This window comes from Sander vitreus, chromosome 15, assembly GCF_031162955.1.
Source record: "Sander vitreus isolate 19-12246 chromosome 15, sanVit1, whole genome shotgun sequence".
In the NCBI taxonomy this organism is placed as follows: domain Eukaryota; kingdom Metazoa; phylum Chordata; class Actinopteri; order Perciformes; family Percidae; genus Sander; species Sander vitreus.
The window spans coordinates 17,767,095-17,789,629 of NC_135869.1; the positions used below are offsets into that span (position 1 = coordinate 17,767,095).

Sequence of the window (22,535 nt, forward strand, 5' to 3'; positions counted from 1 at the left end):
GATAGCTGCTATTTCTGTGGGAATCCAGATATTGTCACATGATAGTGGAAAACGCCGCTATTATGTAACATGTCGGCTGCGCGTGCACCCGCACTTCATCGTACGATTCAACCTGTGTCAAGTCTTCCATACTGAACAACCATCACATCTTTGGTCTTTTCAAAATAAAATCAACAACTGCAACGCTACGTTTCGAGGAGTTTTATGAACAGTGCTTCCTTCCCGTCGTGGTGTAGCTGCTTTCTTTGGCCGACTTGACGTGTAGCGTGTTGTGCGTCGTTGCGTCGCCGATGAAGGAGGCGTTGGCGCATCGCACTGCTGCCGCTGGAGCTGCTGGAGCTGCTGCTACTGCTGCTGACACACAAACCGGCTGTCCTGCACTGAAAAGCGACTCACAACTGCCACCGTTCACCATCTGAACTGGAGGAAGTCGCTCTGAAGCTACAGTTGCACTTTAAGTGATCTGTCACCAGATTTAAAAAATAAAATAAAAAATGATCAAGAACGGACATCACCACCACCAAGTGAACACAGCAGCCGGGAAAGACGCAGGGACGACCCCAGGCACTGCATCTTGCAGTCCCGAGAAGAGGAGGCGAAGAATCCGGGTGTGGTGCGATGGCTGGTGAGTAACCTACCGGATGATTAACGGTGTGATGATGATGCTACAACATTGTTCTTATCGTTTGCATCAAGCCCGTTTGAATGAATGTGTCAGCCTGTATGCCACCAGCGGGACAGGCCTGCTGCAGGTTACAGCTCTCAGGGCTACTGCTTCATTCTCCAGAGATGTCAGTAAACACTAAACTTTTAATTGAATATTCTCGTTTACGTATTCTACCATGAGAGCTGCAATGGCCAGACACAAACCACCGTAATTCAGGACTTGCATTACTTTACTTTTACCCTATTATTATTACTGGGACATCCTAGTCTCAATTTTCCTCCTCAGTGGACACATTATTACATAATAACATCAGGATATCTCTCATAACACCGCACATCATTACTGTCATGTAGAGGGAGCCTCCTAAGTCCTAACTATGGCCAGCCCTAAGTATACTCTGTAGTTTACTGGTATTCAATTCAATTCAATTCAATTTTATTTCGAGACACTTTACAGATAGAGTAGGTCTAGACCACACTCTATAATTTGTAGAGTGTATACTGGCAATGACACATTATTGTACATGATTTGGATAAAATTGTCTGCCAAATTAGTGTATTGCAATGTATTGTAAGTAGCTACGAAACAACTCTTTTTTTTTTTTTATAGAATTAGCAGTCATACAATTAAGATACCATTAAAGGCATATGGCTAAATGTTGAATGTATGTGTAGTTTCACATAAAATCGGCCAAAAATCATTGGATGTGGCCGCTAAATAAAACAGTTGTTTTAATTACTGGTAAATGTGTGTGACCATATCATTTTTTTATAATTAGGATTTGTTATACCATATTTACAGCATGCAATACATAGATGACTTAGTGTCAGGGTCCAGGTATTGTGCATGCTGGTTCTCTGTTACTGGGACAACTGAATATAGAGCCATCATTAATGTTATACACCTATGCTTCTCCTACTATGAACAGTCAAAATGTCTGCTGTGAAAAGATGTATTAAGATTGTTTTAAACATCACAGAATGTTGATGCACACATACATTTTTTTTCAAAACCGGAACATTGCAATTACACATTATGTATCTCAGACCACTTGGTTAGAAGGCCACTCTGAACATACTTAGTTTGACTTTTCTTGGGATTACTTTCATGATGCCACCATGACAAAACAAGGTGTCTTCTTTCAGCATGGTGTAATGGAATAATGAGCGATTGTATTAAAGTTGAGCAAGGTGCTCAGATAGCGCCAGGCACGGTCTTTAATGCACTACAGGTGCTTAATGTGTACAGCTGTGGGAAAAGCAACCCTAAGCAGGGAACATTAGCACTTGTGTTCCCATCAGTTTGCAAAACTGCAAACATGTACAACAAAGGCTAAAAAACTAAGTCAAGCTTTGTTCACTCTGCTCCTCCAGCTCATATGATACTTTTTGACTAATATATCACCAATATATTTCAAACTTTATTGTAAAATTCAGTGTCCAACTAAAACATTTCTTCCGACCCATAACAGCAGCAATGTTCTCCTTGTTTATAAAATGACAGCCACACTTGATTGTTGGCCACTTCACATGGCAGACAGGCCTAATGATTGACACTGAACAGGTTTAATGGACTGGAGGTGGAAGGAAAAGGTTTTAGTGTCAGCTCAGGTAGCCTACATGTATTGTGCTCAGTCTGTTATTTCAGTCACCTCACCTTTGCACTTTTTAGAGGGCTCCCCTCCCGTTTTAAAGGGTTAGTTCACCTAAACTAGAAAAGAATACAGTATTTTTCCATTAGACATACTGGTATCTAACCATGCAGGAAAATGTGTCGTTTTTTTAAACTTTTGCCCCAAAACAGTGGACGTAAAATGGAATTTTGTTTGTAGTTTATCCCGATATTTGAAAAACTCAGCAACAACCTTTCTATCCAGAAACACTGTCCACACACTTTAGTGTAAACAGTTTTCATTAGGAAGTATTTTCCGCTGAAGGCAGAAAATAATGAAAGGTGTTGACAGTGAGGGCTTTGACGGGACATTGCTGAAAACAAAAAATCTTTTCACCCCTATTGTATTGAGTTGGCAGCAGAATTTTCAGCTGTATATATCTCTAGAATTTGGGAGAACTGAAAATGTATTACCAACTATTTTGACAAATGATTAATCGTTTGAGACATTATTCACTGGTTCTGGCTTCTCAAATATAAGGGGGGTTAGTTGTTTTTTGTTGCCATATGTAATTGCTAACTGACTATCTTTGTTTTTCGGACCGTTGGCTGAATAGAACAAGCTATTTGAATATGTCACCATTAGCTGTTTGAAATTCTAATATACAGTTTTCACTATTCTCTTTCGTTATACACAAAACTATTAATCGATTATGAAACATTAGCTGCAGCCCGAGAACTGACCCTTTAAGATGCCTCCTCTGGGAGAAACACCAAACCTTGGTGGACAGAGCCTGGCTCCATATTACACAGGAAAAATACATGTTTTGAAATTCTGTGTAGTAAGGCCAGAATTATTGTGGCTTTCTCTTGTAGAATTCCTGTGATTTAGGTGTGGCTGCCTATCTATGGTTTGATGGAATGTTTCAGAATATTTGGGATGCCAGAATATTAACCGGTGGGGTGAGCATGCAAAGAGAGCCAATGTCAACAGAGCTCATGTCATTAACCCCCTCTAACCCCTCCAGCCCACACCTGCTACGGCCACTGTGGCTCGTGCAGCCGTGCCTGACGCCCTTCACTGAACACATTGTTTCTGAAGCCCTACTGGACGCCAACACGCTCTTACTGACATCTGGAAAATTCCAAGGAAAGAGCACAGTCACTTCATCTGTTGAGACTTCTTACCCAGCCCCTTTTTTGCTTCACAAAGGCGCTTATTTGTCAACCTAAAAAGAGGTGACAGGGGTTAAAGATCAGTTGTCAGTGAAGCATCATCAAGGAAGAGTGTAAAGTCCTCTTCCACTGTGTTTCCACTAAGGTAGTTAAGCCATACTAGACTATAAATGTGCTATTTAAAGCCTCAGTGAAGTAATAGTGTGTTACTTATTCATTTCAGCCTTATATTAGACTAGTCATATCCTGAACACTATGTCTCCAGGTATTTTATATTTTGAATTAAAGGAAAACCAAAATGTCAAGATTATAAGTTTTGTGCTCCCCTAACTGGTATTTCCTCCACATATCCCATTGTATTCTATCACTGTGTCCACAGATGGTTTTGTTCTTGAGTAGCGTAGGTGCTGTTTGGGTGTCTGCTAACAGGTTACACTAATCAATATTTCATCATCCCCTTGTCATGATCCATCCCTGCTAAAAAATACAACAGGAATACAGTAACACGTGTTGGGCATCTAGGTAGTATAACACCCCCCAAAAGAGCCTCCTGGTCTTATGTAACTCTGAGTTTGCTTTCCTATTCATCACCTCCAAATGCTCCCCCTTACTACATTCTTCTGTTCCGGCCCTCCACTATCACCTCAGAGCCTGCACACATGGATCCTAATTCAACAGATTAACAGCACAAGACTCACACGGAAAAAATTTGATTCCTCGACAACAAGCCTCTTATTGTGGTTCTCACATTTTGTTGAAGTATAGTGGATACATCTGAATCACATAAAAAAATCCCCTACAGTCTGCTAATTGTTATTTTTGTGTTAGAATAAAACTCAAGTGCAGTCCAGGCTGTTTTCAGCCAGGCTGTCTATAGTGACACCACAGCAAGGCACAGATGCTATCTTTCATTAGCAGAGCCTGGGGGCTGAAAACAACATAGGATTCTGTTACTGTTGTGGCTGTGCACAAACTATAGTTAGGGCAGCATTCATCTGTTTTCTTATTGATTTTTGAGGATGCTATTCATAGTGCTATTTTGCACCTGACCCATGAGAGCGCTGACATGTAATTTAATGAACTAAAGAGGATACAGATGCCAATTTGAATGCTTTTTTTTCACTTCAGCCATCAGTTATGTTGTCATTATTGTGATTCTCCAGGTTATTGCTGTCACGAAATTGCTGATGGTTATAGTAGCTACTGTAACAGTGATCAGAGTCTAATAAACTTAATGCATCTTCAGTGGCACCTGCAGTCACGTTCTTCTTTTTTTTGTGTGCATATTAGACAATATCATGCTCCAAGTAGACCAGAAAGAAAAATGATCAGACTGATGTCAGCTGTTGGCGGTAGTAATAGTGATGGAAGGCTAATGCCCATCTGTTCTCTATTACCATGCTAGATTACCATGTTACAACCTCAGTCTCCAATCTGTGCTAATCTAATTATCAACAGATGGTATCAAAGCCTGGGTGGAGTAAATTGGGAGGAAGAAACACACTGTGCTGTTGACTTTTTATGTTTAGACTTTGATAACATATCTAACAGATCACATGAAGTGCGTGAAATACATTGGTGGGGTCGACAATATCAGAAATATCAGTGGTTATGCATGCTTCAGCCCATGAACTAAACATCTATTGATCTCCTACACTCCAGTTTGTCATTGCTTTTTATTTATATCACAGGGTTTTAATCAACTCTCTCTTTTTGGTTAAAGTTACTGCAAGTTGCGAAAACACCTTGTTGGTGCGTTTAAAACACTTAGACATCTGAGTGTTGAAGAGGGGCTGCAGATTCTAACTCTGAGAACAGCGTGAGCTTAAAAATTAAATCACGGCAACTCTAATCCAATACGCCATGCTTTATGTTGTTTGCGACAATCTTGCCATCGTCGGGAATAAAGCATGGTGCACTGGAGAAGAGTTCCGGACGTGTTTTAATTTTGATTGGCTGCCAAACATTATGACTATAATTCAAGATATCCTTTTCTTTTGTTTGCTTTTCCAACCAATAGTTTTAAAAACAATCATTTCATACTGCTCCTGTACCTCCCTACGATAATGCAACTTTTATGTCATTTGTTATCTTCTTATCCTCCCAGCTATGACATGGTCCATTATGGCCACTCCAACCAGCTGCGACAGGCCAAGGCCATGGGAGATTACCTCATCGTTGGAGTACACACAGATAGTAAGGCTCAGAAACATTGACTTAGTGTCCACCTACACCTCTCTTTAAGGCCTAGCTCATCTGTACATAACTTTGGTCATCCTCAACTCCTCCTTTCTTTACCGTGCATGATTCAGCCTGGAGCTGATGAGTCTGGGGAGCCATGGCACCTGAAGCTTCTGTTTATCTTCTTAAGTCCTATCAGCAGGCAGACACTAGCTGTGCCCTGTACAGGGGTTGTTGTGACAGTAGTGCAGCGATTCAGCGATTACATCTCACCCATAGACATATGTCTATGGTCTCACCGGTCTATGGCACACTGGAGCATTCTGACATTAAGATATCCAAGAATGACTTCATAGTTATGGCCAGCACAGATATCAGCAATCTTTCTCTCTGCTGAAGTGACAATAACGTATCTTAAGGACGAAGGCGCAGCTGCGTTCGGTCACTATAAAAACTGCTTATCAGATGGAAATTTCTGTCTCTCTGTTCTATTAATCTCAGTTTATTTGTGTGTATCAACAACAGTATCGTGTACATGTTTTGTTTTCAAGGTGAGATTGCGAAGCACAAGGGTCCGCCAGTTTTCACTCAGGCAGAAAGATATAAAATGGTGCGGGCCATAAAATGGGTGGATGAAGTTGTGGAAGGAGCACCTTATGTCACCACCCTCCAGACCCTCGACAAGTACAACTGTGACTTCTGTGTGCACGGAGGTACAGTATATCACTACCTCCTGTCCTCATTTAGACACACAAATAGATTCATAGCCATAAACAATGTTGGTCAGTTCCAAGTATAATGCTGGATCACTGATTTTTAGTTGATATAACAGGCTCTGTTGATTTCTGCAAGCAGTATGTCATCTATGATGTTGTTTCAGATGATATAACACTAACAGTGGATGGGAAAGACACATATGAGGAGGTGAAGAAGTCAGGGCGGTACAGGCAAGTTTCCTTTTTGAAAAATGCAGAAGATAATAACAGTCTGGATAATATGTTGTGTATGTTTTTCTTAACTTGTTAAATTGTGTATTATGCTGTTCCAGGGAGTGTAAGAGAACCCAGGGAGTTTCAACCACAGATCTGGTTGGCAGAATGCTACTGATGACCAAAGCACATCACAGCAACATTGTAAGTACAGCCTTAGTCTTTCTATAAAGACAACAAGACCGTTTTACACGCCTTTATCTCACTGCCACTGTGCAGCGCCTATATCCCTGACCTCTTATCGTACGTCCCGGTTCGACTTTGAGATCTTCGGGCAGAGGTCTTTTGTCTGGGCCAGAGGCCTAGCTGAAAACTAAAGGGGACAGAGCGTTTGCAGGGCCCGAGGCTCTGGAATGATCTGCCCGAGGAAATCAGGTTGCCTGAGTCAGTGGTCTTCTTTAGGGCCCTTCTGAAAACATACTTTTATCGAAAAGCCTTTCCTGATTTTACTTGAGTTTGAACTTCCTTTGAACTTTCTTTTGTTTCCTTGAAAAAAAGTCTGACACTGTATTGGTTTTTATACACCAAATAAAAGGTGATCATTTCATGACTTGATGTCTGTTTTATTCTGCGGCCAAGTTGTGAATCATTTTGTAACGTGGATTTTGAAGTGCTCTATAAATAAAGGTTATTATTAGTAGTATATGCCCTCAGTATGCAGCACATGCCTAATTCAAACCTCTCTTCTCTCTAGGATAGTTCAGACTATCAGCAGCACACAGACAACTTTGGAAAGGTAGGTACCAAACATATTTACAGATTATTTTAATGCTTTGGTCATCACCTAGTTAATATCAAATCCTCAGTTTACTACCAAACTCTTAATTAGCATATCTTTAAAACCAAATGCTTGGCTCTTTAGCTTCCGCTTCTTATGTCATTCAAGTAGTTAAAGTTGCTATGTGGGCCAGATGTCAACCATTATTAAACAAAGGCCTTTACTGTGGACCCACTTTATAATCAAGTTGCAGGCTGTGCCAGTAAGCAGTGAATGCCACTTCTGTTCCGGGATAGTGAACCTAACTCAGAGTTAACATGCTGGGGATTTGAATAGTGTGAAAGCTTTAGAGAGTCTCTTCACATTAGAACATTTGCGACTGGCACAGCAGTGCTGTGAATTTGGAGAGGGTTTAATAAATGCGCTGGGGATTTGTGGGACAGCAAGTGAGCTATTGAGCATTTAAGAGATGACATTACTACTCAGACCACTAGGTGGTGGTGATGATCCAGCATTCTGATACTCCTGTGATGATACTGATCGCTACGGTCTGTTTGTACTCATTGTGCCTGTTTCTTGATTACGGGGCTCACATGGTCAGAAGGGCCACAGTCCCTGGACGGGGGTGTCTCAGTTCCTGCAGACTTCACAGAAGATCATCCAGTTTGCTTCAGGCCAGGAGCCTCAACCCGGAGACACCATCATCTATGTGGCAGGAGCCTTTGACCTCTTCCGTATCATTTTAGTACCTCACTAAAAATATTGCTAACAACAATAAAACCTTCGAATCAAAAAGCATGTACACTTTAGTAAACTGAGATGTTTCTGTATCTGTCGTTTATAAAAAAGCAGTTGTGTCACTGTCAGAATGGTGTTAATTGATAATTTTGTGTACTGTTGTTATAAAAAAAACAGTCTGCTTTTCTAAAATGTTTAGTCACCCTTGACTAGTCTCCTATCAGACATTGGCCATGTGGACTTCCTGGAAGCAGTGCATAAGCTCGCAGAAAAGCCATACATTATAGTGGGGTTGCACTTTGATCAGGTGAGTCTCCTTGGTTCTTTTTCAATTGTGTAAAACATTCACTGCTTCCCCGAAAGGAGTTGTGACATTTTATTTTTTCTCTTTGTTCATATTTTTTAGGAGGTGAACCGCTACAAAGGGAAAAACTACCCCATCATGAATGTCCACGAGAGAACGCTCAGCGTCCTGGCTTGTCGAGTAGGTTCTTCTTCTTCTTCCACCATCAACACAGTGCATTGCAAGTACATCTTCTTTATCTGCAATTCATTGTGGGTGATTGATTTCTGATTTAGTTGTGTTGCTTTTTTCACAGTATGTGTCAGAAGTAGTGATTGGTGCACCCTTTGCTGTCACAAAAGATTTACTGGACCATTTTAAGGTACATACAGGCCATAGAGTTATCTCTCACCACTAGACAATAATGTTCTCTGCAATTATTGATTGAAATAGCACATCTATTTATCCACAGGTGGATCTTGTATGCCATGGAAAGACAGAAATATATCCTGACAAGGATGGATCCGACCCTTATGCTGTAAGACTCTAAACACTGTCACATACCGCTTTTATTTTTAAAAAACACCTCCATGAAATACAGTTATGCACAGAGATGACATATCACATCCATTCAACATGTTTTCTTCATATCCAGGAGCCGAGAAGGGAAGGAATCCTGCGTACCGTTGACAGTGTCAACAGCCTCACTACAGATGCCATTGTGCAGAGGATAATCAAAAACAGGTTAAAAAAAAGGGGCCTGTCAACTTTTAGAAAAATTCACAAAGGCTTGGGGGCATAAATAGACAATTATATCCACTGGGCAAAACATTTTAAGATAAATACATGGGACATAGTTTGTGTGCTACTGTAATAAGTAATATATAAGATTGAGACTTATTATATATAATTTCGGTGTTTTGATTCAGGTTGCTATTTGAAGCAAGGAACCAGAAGAAAGAGGCCAACGAGATTGCTGTGATCCAGGCCATGAAGCGACAAGAGGAGGAAAAGACTAAAGAAAGAGCCCAGGCTGTGCTGTAGGAAGGCCCTAAAGAAGCACCATCGACTTAGTGTCAACATAACACTGACAAGCCCAATTATTCTAAACTCATGTACAGTAAAATCAACCCTTTTATATGTGTTATGACACCCTCCACACACGAACCTGGCTAGTGACAGCAGTGCTTAGAGCAGCCCATTTAAAGCCAGGGCGGTATAGTCTGCTGTGGGATCATCAGGTATACTCTGTGTGTGTGTGTGTGTGTGTGTGTGTGTGTGTGTGTGCGTGCGTGCGTGCGTGAGTGAGTGTGTGTCTGCTGTGGGATCATCAGCTATACAGTGTGTGTGTGTGTATGTGTGTGTGTGTGTGGGGGGGTATTAACATATTCAGCATTATGCAAATAATCAGTCAACAATCATACATACAGACAAGGGAGATATCATTATGTCTTCAAATGGCTATTTTCTGTCTTTGGATATTTTTAATTCCTGAAGTATTTATTTTTGTTGCCTTCAAAAATATAGATTTGTTGACTATTATCTTAGCGAGTGTGGGGACCTGAGATGTCGGTCAGGCATTAAACTGTAACAAGGAAATGATTTGATTAGTCATTTCCATGGGGTTGTTGGTGCTGTCTTCCCAGCAATAGATGTCGCCCCACAACTGATCTATCCATGTATATACTGTATGTAATGTATCATAAAGTGATTACAGGCTCTCTGGAGGATGCTAAAACCATTAGAGAAGTAAGAAATCCCCCTGCTTCTCTGCATGCAACTTGAATTGTTTGGATGTGTAAAGGTGTTGAAACTCTTTCGGGACCTCGTGTACATATCAGGCCTTACTCCAGACTGCACTGACTTCTCAAAAAGAACAGTTTTGTTTTACTAGAGCAGGGTTTTAACTAAAAAAAAATGCACACTGTCAAGACCTGCACGCCTGGCATTTTGAGTGCAATTGTATTTTTGTTTTTTAAACCAACACTCCTTTAAGGTTTATCCTAATATAAAGAACACTACAGAGCTTTAACAGACTGCTTTTAAGCTTAACTATAGAACAATGACAGATGCTCAGTGTTGTTGACTTGATAATGAAATAGACCTTTTACTGTCACTGAACCCTTAAAAATGAAGCGTCTGTCTCTGTCAAATGGGATTCAATATTTTTTTTGTAAATATATATTTTACTCACCTCCTCTCCATTAACTACTGTATAGATCATTTAATGTTTTAAAAAAAGCATAATAATATGTCTGTATGTCAAGTTGGAATGTATTCAGTGTAGGCTATAATGTATATGTTATTGACAACTCCCAGTTGACAAACACTGTAGAAACTGATTGGACCACAGTATACTATTGCTGATAATAATAACATTTTAATCAGAAAGGCTATTTGTCATCTTATTTCCCCTAAAACAGAAAATGGCAGGGGTTAGGAGGATTGCAATGTCTTATTTAATTCCTCAGTAATTGAGGTAAATGAGCAGGCTGTGCTTTAGTCACACAATGAAAGGTTAAAGTCATGTTTGGGACACAGAAATGACCTTTGATCAGAAAAAAAAGATCTGAATTTTTCAACATATGAATGAGTCACACAGAGAGTTTGTTAAATGTCAGGCGATTAAGAGTAGATTATTTTAGTAGCAGATTGGTACCCAGCAAAGATCTGTAAGCTTTTTCAAAAAGAGAGAAAAAGGGCATATTGACCTAATTTAAAAATCTGTTTACATGGAAGAATGAAGTTATATGGCCCAGAACGTAGTCATTCAGTCAGTGTGAATATTTGGCAACCCTGTGTCAAGTGACTCCTGTGTCCTGTGACTGCGTTCAAAATGAGTAAAAGTATGTATTATGCCAGGTGGCCCCAATCAGCGTAACATTTATCATCTATCTTATATATTATTGGAATATTAACACTGATTCGTTAACATTTAATTCATTACATGTAAGCAGCATTTTAATGTTGTCAACGGTAGAGTAATTTATAAACGTGTTATACTGTTGGGTAGTTAAATCTATAACAACGCATGTTTAAACTGATGTAGGCCTAAGTATAACGTTTTTTAAAAGTAACTGGTAAGATGTCAGATTTCTCTCTTTAATGCAGTGGAGTAGAAGTATAAAGTATACAATGGAAGAAGAAAAAAATGCCTCAAAATTATACAGTAGGCCTACTTCAGTAAATGTGCTTCGTTTCATTGTACCACTGAAAGCAGCTAAGCATGACTAGATACTCCGATTCAAAATATCCATCATGGAAAAAGTTACATTTTTTGTAAATATTGATAGATTCAACTGCATGTGCTGAGTAAGATTTCTAATTTATTTAATTAAGTGAAGTTGTGCTCATTTGAAAAAAAATAAATAAATACGTTTTTCTTGTTTCTCTCTGAAGCAAGCTGTCAAGAAAGCAAATCCGGGTTCACACGTGCGCCCAATTAAGCTAATTAACTCTTTCGTTTGTTGCTAACTCTTCTTGCTAACTGTTAGCAGTTCAAGCTGTGAATCAAACGACACCGGTGTGCAGAGCGAAAGCAGAGTGATGTTTTGCTGTCTTGGTATAAGCCTACTGTCAGCCCCACTGCAGGTAGAACATGCATTAAATTGTCCAACTCATTTGAAAATGCTAATGTTTGTTGTAAAACTATAACTATATAAGTGCGAGCGGCGCATCCTCGTTAAGTCTTGGTCAACAAAGCTGCAAAATATGCAAGATTTTGTCGTCTTGAAGTCTAAATAGATTTAGGTCAATGGAATAATGTTTCAGGTTGCTATTCAGTCAGTTAAAGTATTTGCAACTTATTTCTTCATTTGAGTTTTGTGACTGTTTACATGTAATGTCACAAAGATTTAGTATAATTAACTTTTAAAATGTTTAATGTTTGAGAAATGTAATTGCCAATGCATTCTAGTCAGTTTTGTATGTTTTAACCATTTACTAAAACACATCCTCAATTGTTTATGAAGTGTTATTACTATAGTTTTTGCAGTCAGTGTTTTAGTCCCAAAGCATCCATGTGAAAGCTAAATTCTTGCTCAGATCTGCACGGGAATGTGCCTTCACCAGGATATCACAGACGAGGGTAAAAAGGCTAAACTCCAGAGCTCTAAAATAGAGCAAGACCTTTGTGACCATGCCCGGGCAGAGATGAATGTGGTAAAAATCCTCATGCTTGGTAAGTTTTTAAATGCATTTATTACATGAAGGTAGTTTATCAGGTTTCAGTGAAGTTTTGCTATTTTTAAGTGGAAGCATGTCTTTGGTTTGTGTGTGTCAGGAGCTGCAGAGAGTGGAAAGAGCACCCTGATCAAACAGATTAAGATAATCCACAGTCACGGCTTCTCCAAACAGGAGCTCATACATTTTAAGGTATTGGACAGCAGCAAGCAAATGAAGCATTGTTAAACGCCCTGAACTGAGTCGAAAACAACTTTCTGTACATCAGTCATGGGACAAAAGGTTGACTGACATTCCCTCTGTAGCCTGCAGTACTAGACAACCTGCTGACCTCCATGAAGTTTGTTCTTCAAGGAATGGGGATGCTGAGGATTAATCTTGCTAACAAGAAGAACAAGGTGAGGAGAGATTATACCATTTTTAAATAAAGTTAAATCAAATCTGCTCTGTGGTAGCCCACTTTTCATTGCAGCCCCTCTTTGTCACACTAGATGTCAGTCTTCGTCTGTATATGACACGCGTATAATAATCAATCTCTATCAATCATCTATATTGACAAGTTCTGATGTTGCAAGACATATTGGTCCATTTGTATCTTCAGGTAGAGTGTTACTTTTAATTTTGTGGGAGAAAACAAAACATTGACTTTGTGTATATATAGTTTGTGTTCTGATGATATTTTGTCCCATTTACTGCAGATGCACGCCCGCTCCATCCTGTCCTGCAGTCAGTGTTTGGGGGACGACCAGGAGCTGCTTCCTTTCGTGGCTCATGCAATCTGTGCGCTTTGGGCCGACCAAGGGGTGCGAGCAGCTGCAGCCAGAGGTTACGAGTTTGAGCTCAATGACTCTGCACTCTAGTGAGTAGAATTACCTAAAGTTATCTACATTGCACAATTCCACCCAATTATGACTGATGGTGCAAATGTCAAGGGAAATTGCCCAGTTAGAAGCGTGTCATCACATCTTGTAAATACAGAGCAACAGTAAAGCAAGTGCTGAGAAAAACTTGTCTTCAGGAAATGGATGGCTTATTTGGGAACACTGCTCATTTTCAGCTTCATGCTTATATTTTGGGTTTTTAATAGTACATGTTTATGTGCTTTAATGTTAAACACTATTTCCCATACTGCCTGTCTGTATTCACCCTCTGTCTGAAATGATCTGTTTAAGCACCTGTCTCTTTTAAAGCCTACTCGCTAAAAAGCCTAGTCTGCTCTGATTGGCCAGTGTTGAGTTTTGACACTTTGATAGTATTTAAATAGCACCCTTACCTGTATTATAATCAAGATGCACTGGAGCTATGTCCCAATCGAGACATTTTAATCAACAGTATTTATTTTTTATTTTTTTTAACCACAATACATCTCACTGTATATTGTCAGATTATTATGAAACGGAAATTATTGGAATACAGCCAGTGTGTTTTACCCAGCATCTTTTGTGGGACATTTTATATGTATGTGGGCATAGCTGTTTTTTCCAATCGCTGTCCTTGAGCAATTGTGCCCTTTCAATTGTTCACCAACAAAAAAAAGCAGCCTGCACAGTGTCATGAAATTCTGACGCACCACTCTGCATAGATCATTTGTTGAGTGTGTGTATTGCATCATCAGCTCAAGTGTGGCTCATTAACTGAAGTGTGGAATACATTTTGCTAGATGGCATTATTGTTTCTCTCTTCATGCAACCATAAAGTGATTGTTTAAACAAATCACCCCCTGACACATTACAAATCTTGTTAAAGTTAAAACATAATCCTCTTTTTAAATACAAATGTAAACCTATATATAATGCAACATTTTTAGTTAACCTTTAATTATCCAGGTAAGTTGATTGAGAACAAATTCTCATTTGCAACGACACCCTATCACACTTACAGTTAACACATTCAAACATGGAAGCTGGCCAGTACAACCACAGTCTGATCTGCTGGCCACTGAGCAGCTCCAGTGGAGCAGAGTTTTTTTTGGTCAAGGGCACCTCAGTTGTGGTAATGAGGGAGGAACAAGCGCTGCTCTTTCACTTCCCCACCCAGATCTATCCTGTCAGTCACAAGCTCGCTTCTCCAACCTTTAGGCCACCACTGTCCTACACAAGGGAATTCATGCCAGCACTGTTAAACACTAGCATCAGTTAGTAGTGTTTATAATGCTGCACAATCAACTAGAGTGCAATGCTAGGTGGGGCTCAGTTTTTCTCAAACGAAAGTCCATCTGCTTTTTCTTTAGAGGCATTCTGAGAAATGTGCTTCATCACAATCGACACAAAATGTAGTATTGTGACCAGGGTTGGTGGGTGCTTATAGTCTTTGATATAAAGTGAAGGTGGATTTTCCGTTGTTGTGTTAAATAAACTGGTAACAGGGTGTAGAGTAGTGGCCCGAGTGAAACAAACTTGTTTGTGCCACTGAGAAGTTTTACTGCTCTTAAAAAATAATAAAATAACACAAAGCCTAAAACGGCATGTACTGGAACAGCTTCAATTAAAATGCCTTGACCTTATATTGGAAGGAAACCTGTCTGACAAAAGTTTAAATTATTTGAAATGTTTCTGATCACTAAGTGATATTTCTTTACTTTTTATTCCCTCTCCAGTTTCTTTGAGAACATAAGTAGAATCATCGCTCCCAAATACGCTCCCACTGTGATGGATGTTCTGAGAGTCAGAGTGAGGACCTGTGGAATCATTGAGACACAGTTTCAACTTAATGAAATGATCTTTCGGTATGACTTATTAAACTTGAAGCGTAAATTCAGCAGTGGTTGGAACATGATGTACTGTAGTGCCGCACACAGATAACATGCCAACATAATGTGTATTGAGTTTATAAAGGTAAATACTTTAACTGTTTGCACTGGGCTCACTGCAAGCATCATATTATACGCTTATTGTAAGAGGGGTAATTATGTTACTGAATATGCACGGTTGTTAACACAATATTTCATTTTAAAGGGACAATTGAACTCTGGAATTTACGCTATAGATGTGTTATGGCACGGTGAAGTGTTAGTCATATTCCCTTGAAACACCTTACCAAATATAATTAAGAAATCTTGATATTGAACCTGAAAGCAACATTTAATGCAACTAGGGGATACATTGCATGCATGCACACTCACTGAAATATGTACAAATGGAGCAGATACTAAAACCACATGTACACATGCAGTTCAACACAAGCATGCAGTTACACACATACACTGCACACATTAAAAAAAAAAAAATTACATATACATTTAAAGAGACTGTAGGAGTCTTGTGCCTGAAGAGATGCATGCGTTATGAGTGTAATGGTGTCATTTGAATGTGTTGATGATTAGCTTGCTTGTTCACAAGGTTCAGCATGTAAATAAGATGTCTTTGGAGTTGTTAAAAGGTAGTTTCTCAGCTTTTTAATGTGCATTTCCATCTTTTCATTATAATTGCTATTGGGGAGAGGGAGATCTATCGATCGCCTGTCTGAAGCACAATATTTTAACTTCAACAACACAAACACATTTGACTAAATGTTGGCTGTGGTGAAGTTCTACAAACCCAAATTACAACTCAGTAAATTGATTTTTACTGAGACTGCTGGTGACTAAGGGTGAAGGGAATTCTAATCAATCGGTTAAACAAACAAAGCCTAAGCTATGGGTCTTTGAGGACTTTTGGATTCCATCAGTTGCTGTTCATGCAGTTGTTATACTGTACACTCTTGAACATGCAGCTTTCCTAGAAAGCTGTTTTTGAGCCTCTGGGGACTCCGCCTCACCACTCCCAAAGGGTCCCTGACGAAAGCTGAACTTTTCTGAGCTGAGGGAGGCGGCTGCCTGGGTATGACTCAGACATGAAATATTGATGGCTTCTCTTCGCCTGGTTATTCCATGAATAATGACACAAATATGGAGGAAGCGTCCGTAAACATTAAAACCCCACCCTCCTAGTCAACCTTTTCGTGATTCCTCTCTATCCCTTTTTGCTGTGATGGTGTTCAGTGTGAGTCATAAGAAATAGAATCCATATAGACCGGGGCTTCATTAATATTGCTTATACGGTCAGTTCAAGGTTGGAACTGAATTAAAATGCTTCACTTTGGGAAAAGTTAGTTCTGACAATATTTTACAAAACGTTTTTTTTCATCAGGAAACATTTCATTAACGAATTTATCAAATTATATTCCAGATGCTCAGACATTTGGAAAAAACAAATTGTAGTGAACTGTAAGAATTTGTAATCTCCTTTGCTAATGTTTAAAGATGAAACTGCACAAATATTTGCATCGTAATCTATGAAGGAATCAAGTTGTAAAATTGTTTTTGTTTGCTGTAGTGGTCCTATGTCTTTTCACTTTAGTGTTGAATACAATCGTAGTTTGAAGGTGGTTCAAATTGGTTGAGGAGATTTCCATTTAGATACCACAGAATAAACCAGCCAAACTGCAATAGTTAAGACCATGTAAATAGTATTACACACTGCCCTTATGCATTCTGTTTTAGTCTTGGGCTAATTCCACTAAATGGCTAATTCAATGGCGTTATTTCCTCAGCTCTTGCTAGCTGTATCAGTTTACAGATCTTATTATGCTCTTCCACTAAATCTGAAAAACCATGAAAGCCTCGTTGCAGTCAAGCCAGTCACAAGTGGTTTTTTTTCTTTTCTCCCTTCTGCAGCACATAAACTACTGCTGTCAAATGCCACAGTTATGGCTTATTGTCCCCCAGCTTGTTAAAACTGACTCCTGACCCAGGGGATAAACGCTTTATTCCCTTTGACAGGAGTACTGCAATCATGCACCTGGAGACTGTCAGGCCCAAATGGGCGCTCATTACCTGTGTCACCAAGACCCTCGACTTCACTTAGTCAGTGCCAGTTCATATTTTGACATGGATTGCCCCACTATTTAAAATGGGTATTATTTAATATCAAGGATATTGCCTTATTCCCTAAGAATAAGTTTTTAAATATTTGTAATGAACTGACTCTCATGTGACCAGTCCCTGAAGAGTTTAGCACCACAAGCTCTCCAGTGGCAGAACATCATGTCTTTATAGATTGATTAGAGTAATTCAAGCTATAAACATGGAGAAGATCATGCTCAATTGCACATTTTTCGCTCTTCTTGCACATACTGTTGATGTGATCAGTTGGAAGCTACTCTTGGATAAATAAAGCATTAATTGATTTGTTTTATTTACAGGTTGTATGATGTCGGGGGCCAGCAGAGTGTGAGGAGGAAGTGGCTCAGCTGCTTTGACTGTATTCAGGCTGTGTTGTATGTCGTGTCCCTGAGCAGCTATGATTTGACACAGACGGACGAAGCCTCAGGGGTATGTTTTAATTGTAATCGCATGAATTCAATGTGATCTAATTATTTTCTTGCAAAATATAGACACCATGTTTTGTCTCGGCTTCTCTACTTTCCTTTTTCCATATTTTCCTTTTTATTAGAATCGGCTGCAGGAAAGTCTTGAACTTTTTACATCCATCTGCACCAACACAGTCTTTAGTGGCACCTCACTGGTAAGTTTATTTGCACTTACTTTTAGATGGCTTTCTTAAAGATGAATGCTTAGAATACAATAAGTATATTTTTAGAGCTTTGTTTTCATGGCCTCTTCTGTTTTATGCACAGACTGTCTGCCATATCTGTTTTTAAAAGCTTGTCTAAATGTGTGGAGGTGACTAAAGCACTGAGTGGAACTTTTGGTAATCATTCATGCCAAGCAGACGGGGGACAAACTGGCTATGATTGTGTCTGACATACATAATTAGCATACAAAGTTTAATTGAGATGTAGGGCAGGTGATTTCTGTTTAAGTTGGCTGCGAGCATTGTTTCACATTCGGTGTAATTAGTTTGAATGATTTATTTCATATTGTGAGGTGGTGGGGCTATTTGCATCGTCATGAATAACTCACTTGTTGGACACTAGCTTTTATATTTGCACTTGATTAACTTGAGGCATTAAGGGGCAAGGGTTATCTTATGGCCATTTCCTCTTGCATCATCTTTTAAAATGTTAATTATATTTTAAATGCTGGGCAGTCAATTGATTTTCTATTGGCAGAATACGAAGTCTATAGAGTAGGGCTGAACGATTAATTGCATTTGCGATATGTTAAGATGCGATTTCCTAATCGCAAGAGCAAATCAGTCTGCACCTGCAGAGTAGGGGTGGGCCAAGTAAATACAGGGCTAGTATCGCCGGTACCCATACTTTTTACTTGTAACGTCACGATCATTGAATAATTGTGATTTTGCCTTACTTAGTTGATTATGATAAAACACAGGACAAAGCTTTTAGGCAAATCTAAATGGTTTTTATTTACTAACTAGAATATAAAATGTAACAGGATAAAAATAAGAGAATATAATCTTGTATTCATACTATACATTGATTTATTGCTTGTCTTTATTGAATAATACAGAAGGCAGAGCTTAAAAAAATAATCGCATATTGAATCGCAATATTTTTGAAAAAACTTGCAATTAGATTATTTTCAAAAATTGTTCAGCCCTACTATAGAGGTGGTAGAAGTGCATATTGATTGGAGATGCAAACTCAGATTTCTGCCTATCATGTGATGTGTCTGATCTTTAATGGAGATGCTGACCATTATGGTTCACTCAAGACACTGGAGAAGCCATATTCTAGAACTACAAAATGGAACACATTCTGTGTTTCAGACTTCAATATGTAATGTTTCTGAAACATTTCACAATACTACTACTGATGTTACAATGCAAATGGTGATTTAAAAAAAAAAAATAATGCCACTAACAGTATTGGGCCTCAGGTAGATGGGACTACAGAGTTTTGTTTGTACAGATACTTAAATGTTGTGAATGTCTCATTTTAGACATGAGTTCTGTTGTGAGAAACTGCACTGAAAGGCATCAACTGGAAAATTTGAATATTGTCCCTTTTTTTTTAAATTCACAATTCTGATGCCATCTCGCTCTCTCGTACAGATTCTATTTATGAACAAAACTGACCTTTTCCGGGACAAGATCCTACACTCTGGAAGACACTTGAGATTGTACCTTTCTAGTTACAAAGGTATGTTGCAGAGGAATGCCTTTTTTTTTATTTATTATTATTATTTTTTTTTTTTTTTATCATTATTTTATGAATTAGACTACCCCAGTGTGCATGTAGTTTGGGCTTTATAGTTACACCGACCCGTCACTTTACTGAACTCAGTCGGATGTTTCAAGATTTGGCATGTTTCTTCCTTTGACCTCATTCAGGCGCAGATGTTGACGTTGACGCTGCAGCCCACCACATAACTGCCATGTTCTCCTCATGTAACAGCAGTCCTGACAAGCTAGTGTACCACCACTTCACCACGGCCACAGACACCACGAACGTACAGGTGGTCTTTCACATGGTCATAGATCAGGTTATGAAGGAGAACCTAGAAGCTGTCCAGCTGCTGTAAAAAGTCACCTGAAGGCTGTAAGATGAGTCTGTTTATTTATTCTGGAATTTTTATTTCAGTTTTCCTGTGTGCAAATCATGTATTTAAGTAGCTAATGTTAACATAAGGCTGCACTTTACCCATTCATTTTAAACCTTTTTAAATAAAATATTTATTGATATGTTTGGTTCCTTTTGTAATGCTGTTTTATTATATCTATTCCCAATTGTAAAGGATTTTTTTTTTCTCCAGTTAGAATAAAGTCTGACCATGTTCAACACTTTGATCCTCGTATCCGTGAGCTGTTTGTATTACATGCCTGTTAACTATGACCCATTTGTAGTAGTTTTTCTTGGTTCACATCTTACACATTTTATGCTTCTGAAATACACATCATTGAATTACCAAATACCAAAATGATTGCAAGTTACGAGTTTAACATAATTCATGTTTGCGAAAATGAAGATTTACTTATCCTCGGTGTAGATGAGAAGAGAAATCATTACTGTAATGTGTTTTGCATTCAGTAATTTCAACAAGGGGCTGCAATATGATTCATTTATTAATGAAAACTCAGATGTATGTACATTAATACTACTTTTACAGCTTAAAGTTTTTAAAACTGGTTTATCATAAAATAAATAAATTGGTGAAGTGATAAATGGAAAGTAGCATATCTGCCATCTAGTGCAACATTAGTGTTAAAATTAAAGTCACAGGTTTGTTTTTCATCATCCAGCCCAGCTGTCGGCTTCACTGCTCAGTCTCCTGCACAGTCTGCAGAGTCCAGAGTGAGGAAGACGTCCGCTTGGCACTTAAATGAACCTTTGATTTCCTGGAAGAGTTCACAGCTCTGCAGGTTTGGTGTAATGTCTTTAATGCAAACAGGCTGTTGGGGAGGAACAGAGAAATGATAAATTAGAAAAATGTAATTAAGTTCTGTACACTTGAATCAGACAGTGATGTTCGATATTCCTGCAGAGAGCACCAATTAAGAGTTTATTTATATGGATCTCATCTGAAAAGTACTTTATCCCCGTCGTTGTCAAAATGATAACTAAGCACATTTACCTCAGTGTTCGCATTTCAAGCTACTTTTTCCACTCCAGTACTGCGCTTGACATTTTGGACAGTTTTTTAACTAGTAACTTTGCTGATTAAGATTTTACATATATAGATTCAATGCATATTAAAATCTGACCATCCTGCTGCTTATATTTCACTTAACTTGTATCGAAGTAGATTTATAATGTGGCTAAAAGATCAGAATGTTTTTTTTCAACTTGTAAATCCGACTTTTAGTTTCAGTAGTGCTGACTGGACAGCTCCTCCACGACTCAAATGACCCTGAGTCCCGGGAAAGTGAATTTGTTTTGTTTAAACTAAATGTATACATTGATAAAACATATATAGCCTATATTTTGGTCCTACAACATTACTTTCTTTTGGGTAGGCTACAATATTGGGCAGTAATGCCTTAAGTTTAAAATCTGATTGGTTTCCAGCCTCTTATTTTAAAAATGGCAAATAGCTGATGTTTTGTATTTTAAAGAGAAATAGGATATTCAGGTTAATAAGGTTAAACATGTCCAATATGTAGGCCTATGATACACTTATTAGCGCTCTTGGCCGCGTAAAGGCATCCTAAACCATACGTTGATCAAATCGATCACCACTCACCATCGTCTTCACGATGAAATTGTGCGGAGGGAATTCAGGAACCGCGCTGTTGGTCGCCAGCTCTTCGCTGTCTGACGGGTCCGGCTCGGCTCTCCGTACGACGTACGGTGACCTCCGGATACCAGACAGCAAGCCGGACGCCCTGCCCACCGAGTAGTAGCTTGGGCCGGCCACTTGCTTGTACCAAGCCTCCGTCGGACTGCAAGCCACCAGCACGGAGATCACCACGACGGGGAACACGAGTTTAGCGGGCATCTCCATGTCGAGTACTCAAGTTTGTTGCTGCGCACCTCTGACTGACTGATGGTTCCCGTTGTCACCGCTCACTGCTTCAGTCTTTATTGGGACCCCGTCATCATTCTCGCAATGTCGTCAACATAAACTGTCCCGGAGGGGGCGATTTACACACACACACACACACCCCTCCAGAGAAACCCACTCCTGGTGCGAACTCTGTTTGAAATAGCCTATCTGTTAATCTTCAATGTTTCAAATGAAATGTTGAATCAACACACCAAATTCGGTCATAAAATCTAATTTTTGAAAAGCAATTGTGAAGTCTTCATTTTGTACTGATATAAATTAAGGCAGGTAACATAACTCCTGAGATAAGATTCATAGAAGTATAGAATAAATATTGCCTCTGTTAAATTACTCAAACATGGGAAAGTACTCCCAAAATGTGTACAGAGATGACTTGGCTAGAGACAATGTTAGTGTATATTACTGTGTCTTAAGTTTTTTTTAACCAGTCAGCCCAAAGTTCATCCTAAATTAACAGTATTTTACATTACATTTTACATTAAACAACTAGTACATTCGACAGTGTCATTTCCCCCCCCCAATCAACTATCAAAAGTACAAAATGGAAAATAGATTTTGTGACAATTCTGATATGACCACAA

General features: G+C 39.0%; 3 protein-coding genes across 3 annotated transcripts; 2 read left to right on the forward strand and 1 right to left on the reverse strand.

Moving 5' to 3' along the window:
* The first annotated feature begins 294 nt into the window (after positions 1–294).
* Positions 295–10,741, forward strand: LOC144529889 (ethanolamine-phosphate cytidylyltransferase-like). Its single transcript, XM_078269243.1, has 13 exons — positions 295–625; positions 5,562–5,650; positions 6,187–6,348; positions 6,516–6,586; positions 6,688–6,768; positions 7,319–7,360; positions 7,944–8,076; positions 8,305–8,387; positions 8,487–8,564; positions 8,680–8,745; positions 8,836–8,901; positions 9,019–9,107; positions 9,293–10,741. Exons 1-13 carry the CDS (start codon positions 495–497, stop codon positions 9,405–9,407), a joined length of 1,206 nt encoding a protein of 401 aa, XP_078125369.1. The 5' UTR covers positions 295–494; the 3' UTR covers positions 9,408–10,741.
* A 1,168-nt stretch (positions 10,742–11,909) lies between these two features.
* Positions 11,910–20,034, forward strand: LOC144530193 (guanine nucleotide-binding protein G(o) subunit alpha-like). The gene is made up of 10 exons (XM_078269667.1): positions 11,910–11,954; positions 12,408–12,543; positions 12,646–12,737; positions 12,851–12,943; positions 13,244–13,404; positions 15,142–15,270; positions 17,727–17,856; positions 17,978–18,049; positions 19,502–19,589; positions 19,781–20,034. Exons 1-10 carry the CDS (start codon positions 11,910–11,912, stop codon positions 19,969–19,971), a joined length of 1,137 nt encoding a protein of 378 aa, XP_078125793.1. The 3' UTR covers positions 19,972–20,034.
* Positions 20,035–20,494: 460 nt separating this feature from the next.
* On the reverse strand, positions 20,495–21,976 carry LOC144530083 (neuropeptide B-like). The gene is made up of 2 exons (XM_078269493.1): positions 21,631–21,976; positions 20,495–20,839 (listed from the first exon to the last, which is right to left on the reverse strand). Exons 1-2 carry the CDS (start codon positions 21,889–21,891, stop codon positions 20,711–20,713), a joined length of 390 nt encoding a protein of 129 aa, XP_078125619.1. The 5' UTR covers positions 21,892–21,976; the 3' UTR covers positions 20,495–20,710.
* Positions 21,977–22,535: the final 559 nt, after the last annotated feature.